The 18,474-nt window shown below is 36.5% G+C and overlaps 1 protein-coding gene across 6 annotated transcripts in view; it reads right to left on the reverse strand.

Moving 5' to 3' along the window:
- Positions 1-18,140, reverse strand: part of LOC131772430 (rho guanine nucleotide exchange factor 28) — a 30,277-nt gene extending 12,137 nt beyond the window's left edge. The window contains exons 1-4 of one of the 6 annotated variants that reach the window (XM_059088333.2): positions 18,056-18,140; positions 6,217-6,271; positions 4,681-5,188; positions 420-926 (exon numbers count right to left, since the gene is read on the reverse strand). In XM_059088333.2, coding sequence (XP_058944316.2) covers positions 420-926; positions 4,681-5,188; positions 6,217-6,264 — 1,063 coding nt within the window. In that variant the 5' untranslated portion in view covers positions 6,265-6,271; positions 18,056-18,140. Of the gene's footprint in view, positions 1-419; positions 927-4,680; positions 5,189-5,267; positions 5,384-6,216; positions 6,272-6,396; positions 6,580-9,170; positions 9,235-12,543; positions 12,622-13,161; positions 13,275-18,055 lie in introns of those variants that run through there. The other 5 variants (XM_059088338.2, XM_066161134.1, XM_059088321.2 and 2 more) reach the window with 5 other exon arrangements.
- Between the last annotated feature and the right edge of the window lie 334 nt (positions 18,141-18,474).

Genomic DNA, 18,474 nt, shown 5'->3' on the forward strand with positions numbered 1-18,474 from the left:
AGAACATCGCTTTATCTGTTGGTGAAACACTATTTTAAAAACTTTAGTCAACATCAACAGATTATAATCTCTTGTCATCATGAGCAAATAGAATGTATAGTCTGTATAGAATCTTTATAGAATGCGACAATTTGGCATCCTTTATCGCACTCAGGATCTTCCAATAACTAAAAACGTATTCTTGTTTGACTCTTTATCATTATTATTATTATTATTATTATTATTATTATTATTACCTCCTCAAATTCCAAGAAATAACTTTAAAAACATTAATTAAGCTGAATGAGTGGTCTGGATGGGAAGGAATAGGATTTCATAGTGAGTCCATCTGAAACCTACGCCCTCTGCTGATTCTATGTTGTTCGACGACAAGTTTATTTCTACTTTAGTAACCGCTGCTCAGGAAATAGCTGACTCACCCAGTAAGCTCGGTGAACTGGACGCCCTTTTCAGTTCCTTCACACCTAAATTGTTAGCTATTACGGGATCCGTCCAATATCGTCGAGTATCGCTGAATTTCCTTCGTTCTTGTACACTTTGTGTTCGCATGGCGAGTAGCTGAGATTGCAAGAACTGTACTTTTGTTGCATCAGTCAGACTTGTAGCATGGTACTCAGGTCCCGCACACTCGGGCACCTTGTCGTCGTTGTTCTCAGTGTCTGAGCTTTCAACAGACTCCATTTTTAGTCCAAAAATTTCCAAATCATCCGTTGATGTGCATTTATCTTCTTTACCCGTTAAAATTATATCCTCAGTTGATGTGGATGTACTCTTAGTTTCTTTTAAAGGCTGAGGTGTCTGATTGCAGTCTCTTTCTGGCGATTCTTGCCCGTTGCAGAGGTCCTCCCCGTGTAACACTGTGCTGTCTTCCTGTGTTAGATTGGCGCCAAAGTCTGGATCTTTTGGATGTTCACTGTGGTCTGAATCTAAATAAAATCACAGATAGGAGCCATGCGATTCAACGTAAAACTTTGAAAACCGTTTTGAGAAAAGAATAAAAACTTTAAGACTTTGTAACACCTGATTTGTTTCAAACGCAAACAATTTGTCTCTGAGAATCCTCATCGATGCGTTAAAGTTATATTCTAAACTAGCTGCACGTAGTTTGCCGTTGAAGTGGCTAAAGGTATCTCATATGGAGATTTTTTACTTTGAAAAAATAAAGGGATCATATTTCCTTTTTTTAAAATATTATTGCTATTTCATAAATTTATCGAGGTCACCTATTGTAGTTTTAATGAAGAATGAGATGATACTTTGTGGTCAAGTCTTTCAAGACCCTTGAAGACCGAAGCGGCATGTAGGTGCTTCTCTCTATGTGCAACATTGGCGAAGCAGTAAACATGGCCTGTTAATCGAGTCCATAGAATATTCAAGAAATACCACAGTGGCATACACATTAATAAACACACAGTTCTACAGATATTGATAGCTGTTTCACATTTATGCCACAACAGACAATTGCAAGTTTCATATTATGGACCATTATTTAATGCAAGTTGGCTCTTCGTTATTCCAGAAATCAGGGACTAAAACGAAGTTTTTGGCATGTCAGTCAGGACGATACATGGTCAATGGACGATCGTTACAGTTTTCATTATCGCAAATGTGCCTTTCGTACGGTAAGCGAAAAAAAATACAATAGTAAATTGTCCTGATGTGCCAAAGTTACATGACATAAATACAGAAACGGACCGCGCAAACGGAGAACAGAATATTTCACGAAGCCCAGTACTTGAGACTGAAACAGAAAAAGTTTTTGTATCCAGAATATTTATATAACACTCTTCTTAAGGGCTAATGACTATTTAAGATCACAATAATTGGTCTGCGGTAAAGGTACAACTGACTATCATCTAATCACGTAATTGTTATCATTAAAACAAAGCCATGACTAATTAAACTTCCCTGTGCGTCATAAAACTATTTTACAGCTCAGGGGCAACGAGTGATTTTGAACGATCTGGAAATATTTGGCACTTAAAAAAGAAAATATTACAAAGATTAGGGCCCCGTTGTATAAAGGGCGGATAACGCTATCCAACGAATAAATCGCTATCCAGCAGATAAGTGATTATAAAATGTATTACGCTATCCACCGGATAGAGATTTATCTTGTGGATAGGGTTATCCAACCTTTGAACAATCAAGGCCAAGGCTTTAGAGAGAATTTAATTTTACATGCTAATTATACGCTTATACGCTCGTGGCATTAAAAGGGATGTGTCTAATCAATGAATCCCTAATCGTAAAATGTATGCACAGACACGTAAACACTCCACAGTCTACAGACTAAAAGTAAAATGGTCTTTTTATAATAGTTGAATTGCTAAATATATGTTCGTGGTCGCGTTTGTTCGTAAAAAATAAAATGAAAAAGCCCTTCCTACTTTTATTTTGCATTGTTTTTAAGAGATCGACTTGATCCAAAATCAGCCAAAAAAGAAATCCAATATTTTAAAAGTTGAGATTACTTCGTTTCCTCTTTCTCGAAAATTATACGGCGTATAATATCTTAACAATGTTTTAGAGTATATTTTACGATGAAACGATATGAAAAGAACTCATCTGGTTAATAAAGACGTGCATATCTTTACATGTATCAGTTCAATCGTGATCACCTGCCAGTGGTGCGACAGAATAGCGTTCGCTGGTTGTCTGGGGCCTTTCAGCTGTAAGATAAATATAATGTAACCCTGCCACACTCTGCGACCTTACAGCACGAAGTTTTAGTTTAATTACTCCATAATCATCAGCAGTTCGTGGTGGGACCATCACGGCTCTGCTTCTGTTCATTCCGACACTAGCTGTTCTGAACATTTTATTTCCCCGCAAGGTGTAGGAGGCAATTGGGCATAGTCACTGGCAACTGATCCAAAATGTGTTGTTGTTTGTTGTTGTTTTTTTTGCAATTTGCATTCAAAATATGTTGAAGTTTTGTTTAATGTTATAGAGGCATGATGAATTACTTTCGCAAAGTGACTTCAGGTTGTTATATAAGCAATTTCTTCAATCTATCGCTTTGTATTTTTGCTGTTAAGGGCTTTGAGTAAATTCCACTTTAATAAGGAAAACTGCTAAGTGACGTAAGTTATGTAATGATCCAAGGAAACTTTAAGTTCTGTTGACAAAACATTTGTTTTCGAAAGATTTACTCTGGATCAAGTCTTTCATGTCGCACAATAAGTCGATCAAAGGTCAAAATATCCTGCTCACGTCTCAAAAACACCCACTCGTTGGAACGTGGTCTGAGACAAAGACTGAGCTACAGCACAAAGTGATAAAAAACAGGAAATGGTTTTCAAAAGAAATAAATGAACAGAAATAAAATGAAAGAACCGCAAGTTAGATGGATTTTGGAGCAACTTTCAAATTCCTCGTGTGCTTTCTTTTCTTCATTTGGCTATCTTAGATTGAATCTAAACTGAATGAAGCGAAGGGTTTTACTGAGCCAAATCGTCAGTTTTACTGAGATACACATTACGTAATTTTTAAGGAGAGCATATTTCAGCCTAAAAAAATCCTTCGCTGTAACTCCAAAAATGACAGACGAGTAAGCCACGACTCGTAGGGATGAGCCCAACTGAAAAGTTCACAAAGTAAACAATCCTTTTACCCAATCACCGTTTTTCCTTCATTCCACATTCATACCAATTCTTAAACAATATGATTCTGGAAACGTGTCTGCAGAACACCCTAATTTTACTCACAGAAGGTGAAATACGATTACGATAATTGTTTGCAAAAGTGGAAAAATGTAAGCGAAATTTCCATAAGATTTTTTGCTTAAGAAGCTTATTGCCTAAATTAGATTTCAGTTTATCCGGCCATGGCGAAGATTGCTATGGCGTTTAGCGCGCAAGAGGTATCAAGAAAAAACAAAATTTACAACAAAAACAAATGAAAAGTGGAAAAAGTGTTCATACAATTTTACCAAACTGATGAAAGCGCAGTGGTTTCCAGGCACAAAAGATTTCTTTGTCATAGGTTTTTATCATGTTTTCTGGACTCGACCGTGAAAAAGTTTGTTAGGCTTCCAATCATATCGATATAAGTGACCGATAGAAATATTCTTTAGTATATCGAGTTAAACTGTGTCAAAATCAACATCGTACATGGTCTTAGAGCTCAAAAGTTGAACTCTTTAAGATACAATACCGCAGATTTTATCTTCGCTTTTGCCGCTTTCTCTCTCCGTGCCGAATGTGAAATAGGCTGATTTGAGAATTCGAGACGCAAAAAAATAGTTACTTGAATACATTACTGAAATAAAAGTGCGCCGCTCTATTCAGTTTGATTCGTTTAGATTCAATCAAAGAAAAAAAACGTGTTATGACCGATGCATTCATAAGAACATTTAAGTGGGTAAAAATGACACCTTTGATACATAATTAGAAGCGGAACTATTGCAAGCAAGCCACACAAACAATTAATGTTATTTTCTTTTGAAGCTGTCAGGAGTTATCACGAATACTTCATTAATGAATTTGTTTGCTGAGCGAAACATTTTTGTTGTAAACAAACAAAACGCAAATCGCTAATCGCAGGTACAATTTGTTGACTGAGAGAGGTTCCTTGTTCATTTGCTTGTTCCCTTTTTAAAGCCGGTGAAAAATTCAGGGCAGTAGAATCGCAATTTTTCCCAACACTACAAAATTTTAATTCTAATAGACCGCGTACCTGTGTCATCGTCGTAGAATCCAAGCAATGTTCTCTCGTATTTTCTTAAGTTCAGCTTAAGTTGCCTGTTTTCTTTAGCAAGTCTCTTAAATGTCTTAAGTGCCTTCATTTCCCTTTGTAGCGCATTTTGCAAACGCTCACGGAGTATTTTATTCTCTGCTTTGAGTATCTGATACCTTTCGCTCAGGTGCGAGTTCTCGGGCATCACTCGTAAAATGTCCTGCAAATGGTGTTGGTTTTCGCTGGATGAACGAGTAAAATTGTTCATATTCTCGTCGGGATAAAGACGCCCACTAGCATCACGGGTTCCGTAAGTCAATTCATCACTGAATAAGCTGCTTTCGTGCAAGTTTTGATCCAGATAACCTTGTCTTTGTGTTGATCTGGAGTTTGGAATGTATTCCCTTGTTCTTCGTCTTCTAAGCGGTGGCGAGCGCCCGGCTTGAACCCTCTCGGCGATTCCAGTTCTCATGATGTCACGATCCCCCGACATCTCTTGCCAAAATGCCTAATGCAAAAAGTAAAACAAACTCGCTTTACAAATTTATTTAAGTATAAAATCTACACAAGGCAAACCAAATATTCACATTTGTAACTTTTAGAGCTGACTGAATGAACATCATGACAACGTCTTATTGGCTTGGAAGTGACGCACGCATATCTGCTCCACGGACAGAAATCAACCGGAATAACCACTCCTTTGTCTCTGCAATCCACAAATGTTTTCCTCTGTCTTCGACAGGAAACAGATTTAATCAAAATTATGGATAAGTACTTACAGAATTTAGTCTTGTTAGCATCAACTAAGATGGTGAGGGATGGCTGCTTTTAAGATCTTATTAGTGTAATCCATAAGTTAAGTAAAAAAGAGAAAGTATACCTGATATTTTACGCAACTTCTACTCAATTACAGTTAGATCCTGGTCGGTTTTAGATCCCACAAAAATTTTTTGAGAGCTTCACGCTTCAAGCTCTTGCCCATTTTCATTTCGTTGAGGTAATAGAAACACAATGCATTTGTAATTAGAAGTCTTTTGAAACTTAAAATATGCAGGTACAAACTAAAGAGAGAGGCCGCTATTGTCGTCGATCTTACTTGCTTAGAAGAAGATGCAAACTGTCAAGTGCAATATTATTAATGAAGTTCACTCTCTCGATCGAGAATATTGTCGACCTTGTCTCCATTACGATCTTCAGAAACAAAAGAGGGTCGTTCTTTTAGCTTCCTACAATATGGTGTTCAGGATATTGGTTTTATTAAAAGAAAGAACACGAGAACGTTAATAGACTTGGGTAGCGATGTCTCATGGGGCTCGACAGAAACTCAAGCGTGACGGCGGACAATTAAAAAGCGTTCAATTACTTGAAAGGTATTGGTTAAACGAAGCTGTAAACAGACTTTGTCCGTGTTTCTGTAACTATTTTGAAAGGTTTAGATAAATCATTGCTTGTTTATTTTCAACTTGATTTCGCGTAAATTCTGACATCACTTGAACATATTTTCATTAGAACTCAAGCAACGTAATCGTAACGTACCTGTGATGTTGTCATAGGAGACCATTTGCAGTCAAAATCCATTGCCATTCATTCGCTGCAGAATCAAAATATTCATCCGTTAGCCGATGCATCTGAGATGAGATTCTTAGATTTTACAACTACTGATTTGAAACCAGCACATTTCGGAAATAATTAAGATTATCTTACAGCAGCACAAACCTTGTTACCAAGATTTCTTTAGTGTTTCAGTTGCTATATCAACTTAAAACCATGTGCTGATGTGTTCCCGAGCACTTCAGTCTGAAGGATTGTTAAACAAACCGGCTCATAAAACATCTAATTAAATGTTGACATGACTAACTACTATTTAAATCAATTTTCGAGAGGTTTTACTCCCAAGTTTAAAGTGGAGTTACGCTGCTGAGGTTTAGTAAAGAGGACACTGTTGAATTTTCGTACAAAACAAACACACAGAGAGTAAGTGCATGGAATTATTCATTTGAATGTGTAAACTGTTTAAGTAAACACCGACATATGCACCTGGAAATTCCAGAGATTTTTCTGCAATTTTCGCGAAATATTGACATATTAAAATTTTCCGAAAGGACGATGGACTTAAAACACGTTGTCAAGCTGTGTCTCCAGAGAGAATTAGGACCACAAGTATCTTGTTGTCTAAGACTCGACTTGATCTACTTATGCGTGATTCAATTCAAAGATGACAACCGCTCAAGGAGAGGAATATGAGAAGATTACTTAGATGGAAATGTCGTTTGTGTCTTTATCCTTTGACAAGCAGCTGGCGGTGCATTAAAGTGAAAAGTTAATCGATGTCGCCCATGCAACAAAAAAAGGTCAACAAACCAGTTACACTATTTTGTTTTTCACTTGAAATTAGTGTTCTCGAGCACTTGTTAAATGGTTCCTTCTTTCGTAGAAATGAAAAAGAATATTTCAATTAAATTCTTTCAGGAATGTAACGGTATGAAGACTTCAACCTTCTGAAATTCTGAAGCTGATATGTAAAACAGTTAACAAAGCTGAACAAGAGAATTTGTATCAGCGGCGCAAATTATGCACTACACAATACAGAATGCCAGTCAGTTTTGTCACAGGAAATCAAATAAATTATTTTAGATGAGGTGGTTTATTTTCTGCAGGGACCAACCGACTGCAAATAAATAAAAAACTTGGGCTCGGTGAACCAGTTAAAAGTCTAAATCTTATCCTAACTAACTTCCAAAGTTAGGCATGCTAAACAACTTTCGACCTAGAATCTCTCTTGTTCATAATACGAACTGCATGGATCTTGCGAGTTTTCCCGTACCGAGTATCACAATCTACATCATTCGATAGAGTTTTTGTCTTTGTTATCATTGGCCGTGCGTCCACCATGTGACCTATCTACCGACAAATCATTGTGCACTGCCCACGTGTACGACCGTCAATCTGTGTTAGCCATATATGATATTCCGCTCATGCGTGATTGAGCCCACCCTTGTTCTCAGAAAATAGCAGACTGCATGCCTTCCGAGTTGGACAGTTATGAATGAAAATGGCTTTAAAAATCAAACTCGGTAATTAAGTGAAAAAATGATTAGTAGATAAGGTTGAGAAAATATGGCGATTTGTCAGTGAATGGCAGATCAATTATTACCCGAAAGTGAAGGCTGAGGCGAGTTATTGATCTGTTTATCATGCGTAAATCAACAATGATATCGTGTGAGCTGAGGGATTAGCAGTTCATTTCCTTCACCCTTTCACCATCGAGGGTAATCAGCACTTTCAGTGTCAAACCGACAGGTAATTAGCAATTAGATTCGACATTAAATTCTCAGAATTTGATGACAAAGACATCCACTGACATCAGTAGGAAGAAATAAATTAAACCGCCCTAGGTTTGATCGCGCGAAGTAAATAGATGACAAATGCTCTTTCCAAAGTTTTACAGGAAATTTTCGCATTTTAGTCGTAAGAAAGTTTATAATAACGGCGTAAACTAAACGCAGTTTTCGCTGAAGTTCAAGAGAGCGAAAATCGCTGGCTCACTGATTGGAGACAACATCCAATAACACCATTGTATGCTCAGGTGATCGACGGATGCGTCCCGAAAATTTAGGTTTAAACAACGGTAGAAACTAAAGTAGTCATGTAATCAATCGTCAAAGTAATCTCAGTAATTCTTTCCAGATTCAGTCAGTCAAATATTTGGTATAGACCTTTTTGGAAACCCTAAAGGGCTCCGGATTTTAGTTTAATTATCGTTGCGCTAAGTGCACCTTTAACATGCAGCTCAAAATGATAAAGCAAAGCTAATTTTTGCTGAATGATCGTGAGTTAAGATCGAGCTAAAAGTAGTTCTATTTTCCTTTCGATTGCAGTTCGTGACTAAAGTAGCTCCCTTCTCATAGCTCGTAACCATATTGTTTTCCGTTCCGTGGTTTAGGGGTTTCGTGTTCCTTACCTTACATGTAAAACACCGAGAAATTTTGCCAAAGAGTAATTCCTCAAAACGTTAGCTGAAAAAACTCTTAATTCAATGAAGATGTCTATTTGCTCAAGCCTTTTGAAAAATTTTAATTAAGTTGATTATCATCAATTTTTTTCCTTGGATACACGGAAGCGATAACGAAAAAACTGTTTTCTCAATCCCTCTTTCAATGACGAACGATGCAACAATTATTACCGAATGCTGACTTTGAATTCGTACGACCATAATTTGTGAATCACTCTGTTGTAAGACACGTAAGATGATTCTCTTCTTCTCGATCAAAGCGAGGTAAAAGTAGAGTACGCTTATCAAGAAAGTGATCAATATGACCGAGACAGCCCAAGCAGGAACATATCAAGCATGTTTTAACCTCAGTACATTATTATGAGGGGGCACTGCACATGAGCTGAGGTAATCTTCTTGAAGAAAGGTAAAATTTGTCACCGTCAGCTTTCAATTCAGATCAATGAACAATGGGTTCTTTGAAACCCAGAAGACTCACCTTCGTAATAAAAGCGTCGACTTTAGATCAACCCTACTTGAAACCGAGAAAATGCAGTCTCTTATTTTGAATACGCAGTCATGCGATTTTTGCAAGATGTTTACAGTCCCCCGCTGTCTACAGTTTCGTGTCAAGGTTCCGGTAACATCCAACAACCATGGGAAAATGAAGCGGCTGGATTAGCACTAAACAATACATTTAGCTCTATGACGTGTAAAACTTAAGACAAGTGCGACTTCTGAGAAGAATCTCAAGTCAGGATAGATTAGTGTTATTAAATTCTTCGGGCGTAATTGCATGAGTAAATATTGGCGGTAGAGGAGGTTTGAACAATCGAGTTTAATCGTTGTCAGTCGAGGTCGACAGGCTCCTTAATCATCCGTCCACGGAGGCGAAAGATCATTATTTTGTGCTTGATAAATAATCGACAGTTAGTAAAAGAAAACTAAAAAATAAGCGACGAGTTTGCGATGAATTCTCTGTGTGAACATCCAATAATTGCTCTTTGATAATAACACAGTCAAAACAATAGCATTAAAGTGAAGCAAATCACAGTCTTTCCTACACGGAATCGATAACCACTCGAACCACACTTAAAAAGCTTACGTTCAGTGTTATCCGATAAAGAGAAGGAAAAATTCATCGTGATCTACTGTAGCCGGTCTATTGATCTTTGCTTTGCCCAAAGTTTACTTAGGAATTAATAGCATAAATTGCATTTTCTCTGCAGGAGGTGATAAATTTTTTCTCGAATCGTCTTGCTCTTATCATGATAAAACATACATAAGTGCCGGTATTAACGCTGAGAATGAAGTCGCAACCACATCCTTTAACCGAAAAGTTAAGCGAAGGAAAAGGTTAATGAGATATGGTGTGACATGAGCATATTAACTAAACGTTGAATTATTCAACTGTTACAAAATTGTCATCTGTCATCATGGTGGTTTCAAGGAAAACTTTGCCGTTAAAACAGCAAGTGGTTTGATTTACATTCAATTCTTTACCTTATAATTACCCAGGTGTTAATGTGGCTGGTCGATGTTTTTCTTGTTGCTGGTGTTGTTATTTTATTATTGTTGTCTTCTTACTCAGGAGAGAGGCCTATACCTTTTTCATAGCGAAAAGGCTGTGGAACCTGATCATGACAGGCTCAGAAAGCTAACCAATGTACACAACTTAATTACCTCGTTCCACAAGGATTGCACGCGTCAAGTAATACCTCATAAATTTTTCAACTTTGTTTGAACTATCTACGATGCTCAGGTTCTCTACACCCCCTGATAAATGAGATCCGTTTGCCTACAAAATTAATGATATCATTAACAGACGGTAGAGCTCATAGTTCGTTTAAACTCGGTTGTCGTGTGGATTTTCATGCATTTTTAGTTGATAGCTACCTTCTAATTAAAAATCGTAAAGACTTGTTAAATTTCGGCGAATTAGGCCCAACAAGAGTAAATATAGATGAGACCGCTTATTATCACGATAATATTCTCTTGTTGAGTTCAGTCACGCTCATTTTAGGAAATTGATTCCTGATGTAGGTTGCGCAGGTATTTGATCACCATCTTGTTCAAAGAAATGAGAGATATTAAACTTTGAAACTGGCTGAGTGGAATACTGAAATTTTCAAAATTTATTAACCTGTCATATTAAAAAGCAATCATTTTGTTCAGTAAACAAATAATTTTAAGTCTATATGAACATTTGGGTAACACTTCTCTCAGGAAGTAATTCTTGGTTGAAATTGATTCCATAACCTTTAAAAAGGACAAATCTCTGCGAAACCCAAATTTATAGATATCACAGAGGAAGAAAAAGACTACATTCCATTTCTTGCAACCAATTTCGAGTCTAGCTACCCTTTGCATTCCGCATGCATAATGAGCACTGAACTTAAACGGCAGAAGCTAACATCCTAACCTGTTTGTGGGAGATATCTGAAGAATTGTGCAAGCCGTTTTAACTTGACCACTAGCGCGACTGAAAGACCTACAAATGTCTTCCTATTCAATTCATTTGATTTATTCAACCAAGTCAGATGCTAACCTGCTCAATAGTAGCTGAATAATTGATTTTCATTCATTGTTGGAATCTACAGAGATAAGCTTGACTTGGTGACAGAGTAAGCCCGCACACGAAAATGATTAAACCAGTCACAATTTCTTGGAAAATCAACTAACGAACATCATGACCCCTTAAAGTCTTTAGTCTAGAAAAAAAATTCGGAAGAGGAAATTCGAAATAATTTTGGATTGAAGAATCTCCATTGGCAGAGTACGAATTAGACCAAATTACTCTTTAATCTTCAAAAATATTTTATGATAAACTATTTTCCTTTTCCATGACGAATTTCATAACAAACGCTGTAGCATTTTACAGGGACGAATTGACTTGCGATCATACTTTGCTTTTACATTGCTTCGGTATCGTGATGTGGGAAGCCATAGCGAGTTTCTCAATAATAATATCTTGTAAATCTCATTTAAATAAATTAACCACTAAAGACCTGCCAACAAGCATGCTTCGGGATTGGCAATTCATTATTACGTGAACTTTATCTTATAATAAATACTAACCTGTACTGTGTTGAGGGCAGAATCAGTTAGTATCATTTTTTTTTTTTTTTATTTTTTTTTTTTTACTAAACCTATTCTTAAGCGAGTGTTAGGAGTCGACAATTTCCTCTCATCGGAACTTTTGACTATTATTTCAACCGTTTTTCTCCTATATTTCTTGTTAATCATTTTTTTTTTTGAGGTTGAAATATGTGATATAGCAAAGTCGCCCGAAAAACTCGATATACAACGGCAATTAAGGCGAAACAATGCTCCAGATGTGAAAGACAAATCTTTCAGGCAGCAAGGCTAAATTTTCCACCTCAACTTGTGATAACTACACATGTAAGAACCCGCTATCTGTGCCAAGCTTTTACCAGTTTAGATTACAATTCAATAATTCCGAGCCAGGCTGAATATAAATACGAATTAAAATTAATCTGAATACACAGAATAATTTTTCACTTTTTCACCTTGTAAAAAGCTTTCCACGCTCATTGTGTAAGGCAAACTTTATCGACAAAAACACCCCCGCATGTCGTTGTATTCCGTAAACACTGCTTGCATCCGGATAGTGTTAAATAGTACATTGAAGTCGCACAGGTTTAGCAAAGAGGAACTCCCAGTTACTCACTCTAACTTTTTTTACGCTAAAATGTTTGGTATATCATAAAAAATTATGAATTATGTTCAGAACTTCGACATAATGGTGTTATGACTGAGATAAGTTTCAGCTGACTTACCAAAATAACACAAAAAGTATATCACCAAACAAACTAAATAACTGCAGGTGGGTTGAAAATCAAGCTCCTTACCAAACGCATCGACACTGCACAACCTTAATACTAGGTTCTCCATCTCATTTTGGAGACCATCTTCATTCGGCCGTCACTCGCTTGCTTTGCTCAATAAGTTTACATGTTTTCTAAATTTGCAAGAAGGGATGACTGAATTTGAATATTTTCGTCTGTCAGTGATACATTATTCATTATTACATGCTACTAGACGCTGGAGAAGAAAACTATAGTAACGAACACACTAAGATCAAGTAAAGTTTGTTATTTGAACAGGATTCCTTTTGAAACTATGGGCAACTGGGGGGAAATATCCGGTTTTTAACGGAGTTTTTCAGATGCTATTTTATCATGCAGTTACCAAATATTAAAAAAAATTGTTAAGCGAGGTCCACATAAGACGATATTAATCTATTTTGTAATTAATGAAACCTCTGCATCGTAATTGATGTTAGAGCGAATGATAAGTATTCGCATGTGGGTATTTTTGCATGTTTTTACTTCAGTTTTCGTTCCAAACCCAGCAGGTGAAGTAAGCTCTTGAACGATGACTTATCATTACGAAGGTTCCGGATCGTTCCCCGTCAGTTTAACTAGCAAGGTGATGTTTATCAAACAATTCGTGTTAATGTCACGTACCAGTTTGTTTTGAACTATCTCCTGCTACGAAGTCGAAGAAAAAATTCTAGCTTGAGAATACAGACATCTCCAACTTCTTCCTCTTCACACAGCTCGTTTGTCCTAAAGACAGACACTACTTGCAATTTGAATTTCTTTTAGTAGAACTCACATGTGATAACTCGTCGCAAAAGTTGTTAATGTCAACATATATTCATACAAATAATGCTCGTTCATAACAATGATTATCTTTTGTTTTGTTTTTTTTTTTTCTTAATTTCTTATTCATAAATACCAAGTGAATACCTAGCGTATTTTTCACCAGTTTCCACCGACACTCGCTTTATTCAAACTTTAGAAAGGATACCACAATAGGTGCAAAGAACAAAGCATTTAGGTTAAGTCAAACATGGATAGAAACCGAAAAGAAAAGAAAAAAAAAAGGCGAATAGACGTCATGTAAGACATCACCCATCAGTTGAAAATATGCTGGAGTGTGAAAACAAAGTAGTTTTTTTTTTAACAAGAGCAAAAACATCATTCAATTATTTTGGTCGAACCTTGAGACACGTACTGCCAAGATGAAGGAATATCAGTGAGAACTCTTGCATAAAAATCTCTCAATGTCACCCAAATCATATTGTTCTTCCAAATCGAGTAGACACCTCCTCCAAGAATTAATAGAGGCAATTTAAACACAACATACTCAAACAGTTAATCATTTTGTATTGTGACGGCGAAAAGTCTTATGCATATTGCAACCCAACATCTGAAACAGAGATTTGGATATAAAACGTTGCCCTCCATGAATTGACGGAATCTTCATTTTTCTTCGACTCTTTCCGTAAATTTTCGTTTTGTCTATAACCTGACCTATGTGCCGACTAAATCTTGCCTCAAGTGGTTCGTGAAAACTAATGGATTCAAGTTATAAATAACAATTCTAATGTTTATTTGTTACACTCGATGTTTTTCTAGAATTTCTTAAACTTGTTTATCATATTTGACGATTCTTGTGTTTTTTACATTACAAGTTCTACTACAAAGGTTGCCAGGGAAGAATTTTCACAGTCTGCACAGTTTCCGAAGAAAATTGAAAACCGAAAAAAAATTTAAATTTAAAAAGAAAGAGATTAAAATCCCCTGAATAAAGGTAAAAATGGGCTCCTAACGAAGAATGAAATCATTTCTGCTCGTAGTTATCAGCCAGGCATTTAACCGCAACAAGCACATACTCAGTGAAAAATTAATGTACTCTTCACTAAAAGCCAGTATTAGGTACATTCAGCAGTCAGGATCGCAACGCCGAGGAACAGCTCAATTAAAAAATGAAACTATATTTTTGATTAAAATTTTGCGAATGGCTGAACGTGTCTACCATCTCTTACGGCGCCAAACTTCAACTTTAGCCTAACGTATGAGAGCACCGTTGAGTTTCCGTTCCTTCAGACCATGCAAATTTTGATGGTTTCACGTTGTTGTTTTGCAGAGTACGGCTGAGAAATTTACAAAGTTTCAAAACGCACGTGCTGAGCTATTGTTCTGTCCATTAGATCTTTTGTTTTGCCACGTTCTCGTTGCCGTCGCCGTCGCGGTTTGCTTCACTCTCGCTATACTGTGGCGAGGTCCTTCAATGCGAAATTTGCTTATTCTTACAACGAGATAGTAATCGCAGGAGTCTTATTTAGTGCAACTCGAGAATTCAAGAACGCTATACAAAGTGAGCATGTGAGGAATACAGAAAAAACTTTCACACTACATATTACTTTTTTTTAATTGAAAAAATGGCAAAGGCATCAAACAGCAACAAACAAGAAAAACTCTGCTTTTCAGATTTGTTGTAAAAATTAGTTCAAATGTGTCATCGACTACTTTTGACTTTAGACCGAGAGGCTGTTGCCAGTGTATTTTTTTCAGTTCTGATCCTAGATACTGCTATCAACATTTGCCACAAACCTAATGTAACATGCTCATAACACAGTTAGAAAGGTGTATCTAATATTTTCAATTGCGATCTGTAGTATCCACAGCTGGTCGAACTCGGCTTAAATAATTTCAAAGGTTCTGTCTGAACGCCCTACTAAATCTTTACATCTCATTAAGATTTTAAAAAAGTATTCAGCACTTCAGAATCCAAATAAGAGGGAACACCATTTTTATCATAAACACTTCTTAAACTGCTTACCCAAAAAAGATTCATAAAAATTCGTGTTCAGCAGCAGTAACATTCTAGCAATTGAACATTCTTTACTGCACTCCCTGTCCTTATTTGATAGTAACGAATTCAACATAAACTTAAATTATAATCGACTACGTTGTTTTCATTTATTTTTTCGTTGTGATCATTTTTCGGCATTACCGACACTTGGCACAATATCATAAAAAAATGCAATTAGTGACAAAATACCAAGTGACAGCAATAGATTTCGTGCTTTCAAAAACGATATTTTCTCTTTGCATTGTAAACTACCCTTATCCTTCTCCATAAAACTTATTTATCAATTTTATCAAAGATTTTTTCTAAGCTATTCCTAGATTTTTCTTAAAACGAACTTCTGGGTGCACTAAAATCAGAAACGTTCTTGTTAATATCACGAAATCTTTCACCAACAACAAAACACTTCAATTGTAGAACGCAAACTAAAATCAAGTGAGAACTAGGCACGAGTATTTATCATCTAACTACCATTTATCGTTTTCGGAAGATGTTAACGTTGTATTTGGTTTAGATACTCCTCATACGAAGGACGAACAGGCATAACAGGTAAAAAGTGAAGATAAATGAAAACCAAAATGACACTACGCCACATAAATAGCAAATCCAACCTGTAGGGAAAAACATTTGAATGAAGCCAACTCCTCGGAACAACAACATTCAAGCTGGCACAAACAATATACATAGAGTTGCAAGGCTTATACGATGATAAACAAACAGCCGAATAACTCATTTGATACCTTACCTTTTGTATGTAAAGCTTCACAGGATTGTTAATGAAGTTTTTTTTGAAAGCAAAAATTTCGATTCCAGTCGGCAAATTGGTTATTATAGCCATTAAGTCGTATTCAAGTGTAAATTTCACTTCGAATTTGCTCGAAAAACAACAAAGAAAATGTAGCGTTAGCAACAATAGCAAATCTTGCTTCCCACGTATTCAGCCAAAGCATGTTGCACGCCTGGTCGTGCGTCATTAATTTTGCGGGCCTTAACTCTCATCAAAGCCTTGCGACAAGTAATTGCATCGTTAACGAAACGCTTTTCCTCCAAATTTAATATCAAAGTAAAGAAAAATAAAATAACAGAGAGCTATTATTTAATTACATGTTTCTGCTTGTTACTTGAGAGCGGTGATCTGGTAAGCCCAAAGTGCACTGCGGGTAGTTTCAGTGAGAGGCGAATCCAGGCTCTCGTTCGCGCTCAATGAGATGGGTTACGCATTTCAAGTCGTTTACAAGATGTCAACAATACCAGCTTAAGGATGGTAGGACTCGTGCAAACCATATGAAAGCTAAAAGGAGCGTTCTGGCCAGTGAAGATTATCATCGTTTTCCTCGCTCTCTCACAGGAATTTTTAGCTCTTGTAAGAATTTTAATTTCATCAGTTATTGTGTCCGTCTGATCAATTTTTTGGGTTCATAGTCATTATTCTGATCACCACATCACGTGGAAATCACGTGTCACTAAGCGTCAAAAGAAAGCTGATTAGGTCGAAGAATTTCATTCCAAAGAAAAGTACAATCGGCTCTGAAAGACCTGAGAGGATTTAGACGATACAGTTACTATTTGGTTGCACGTTAGATCGCCTCCTAATCGATTCACCGCTTAAAATCAAATTAGTTAGCAATGAACTCTCCTTTTTATCTTATGCACAGCTGGCTTTTGGTATAGATAAGGAAAAAGTGTTGCGTTACGATACAGGATGACGGTTCAAAAAAAATGTTTTTCTAGAAACTGATAACAAATGAGGTCAATATAAAACAACACTTTAAGTTTTAAACCAAGTTGCCCTTTTAAGGGTATCAAGAACTTCACAAGCTTAGCCTACTACAACAGACTTTCAACAAAAAAATTCGTCTTTGCTTTCGTCCAATGCGCTAAATAAAGCGATGGAACACATTGTCAATATTTTTCCTTATGCGAGTTTATGTAAATATGGTCATTCTAGCTGTTCAATTTTCCTCCCGTGAAAGCCTCAATAAAAAATGTAAATATCTGCATGACAAGGATTCTAAATTGCTTTGTCATCCCGTCACCTCAGAAGAGGTAAATAACAGAACAATTTCCCTTTCACAAAACGCTCTGTTTTACGGTATTTTTTCAGTCTCCAAGAAAGAGGCTCTGGGTTGATGGAAACGAGAGAAAAGGCAGACGCACAAAATTCGGCAACCGCCGTTTGTCGTTTCCAGTCGTCCTGACCGAGAGCTTGGAACAAGTCAACTAAGAAATGAAGATACCTCAAAAACCACACATATTATTGACAAGATGAGGCATTTTTGTTCTACCATCAGTGAAAACAAATAATTTTCTAGAATTATCATAAAAGACTGTGACAATATTCGTTTTTGCACCAGCCTTGCGATTTTGGGGGCTTAAAAAACGTTTCATCTTTTATATCATGTAGCATTGTGTAGAGACAAATACCACATACGTTTCGAAATTTTTTTAAAACTTATAGCCTATTAATTCAGAGCTTTCTCAAAAGTCTCGTTAAGAACTGATTTTTGAGACAAAATATATCAATAACAGACATAACTTTGATCCAAAAGCGAATTTTTAATCGGTCTGCCAACCATTATTAGTCGATTGTCATTAAATTCAGAGGACAGACGACGTACACGTGACTACTGCATATCAACCTCAACCTTTTTTTTCGTTTCAGTTAACTAAGTACTCAATAATTCGCTCCTACTAACATACCCACTGGTCTCCTTCCACCGAATCTTTCAACGCCTCCATCATGTAATTCAATTATTTTCTCCCCGTCGTTCAACCACCGGCAGTCTGCTTAATTTAAACTGTAGGAAGATGATACTCTTTAGTCATTTGAATGACGGAGGAGAATAATATCGCTTTAATTGATTTAAAAAAACGTAATTTTTAACATTTTATCAATGTTAATGTGTCACTCAGGTTACGCCCAGGTTTATAATTGAAAAACTAATGTCAGAAGCTTCTTCTGCAATTATCACAAATGCTCATTACTTTCTATTTCTGTCGATTTCCAAGCCTTAAAAAGGAACTGATATTAAGACATTTTCCTAACATCGCTTAACCGTGCATGTAATCATCGTTACTTAGCAACCGTGAAGACAAAAGGTGACTGGAAACTTCCTCAT

Source organism: Pocillopora verrucosa, chromosome 14 (genome assembly GCF_036669915.1).
Source record: "Pocillopora verrucosa isolate sample1 chromosome 14, ASM3666991v2, whole genome shotgun sequence".
In the NCBI taxonomy this organism is placed as follows: Eukaryota; Metazoa; Cnidaria; class Anthozoa; order Scleractinia; family Pocilloporidae; genus Pocillopora; species Pocillopora verrucosa.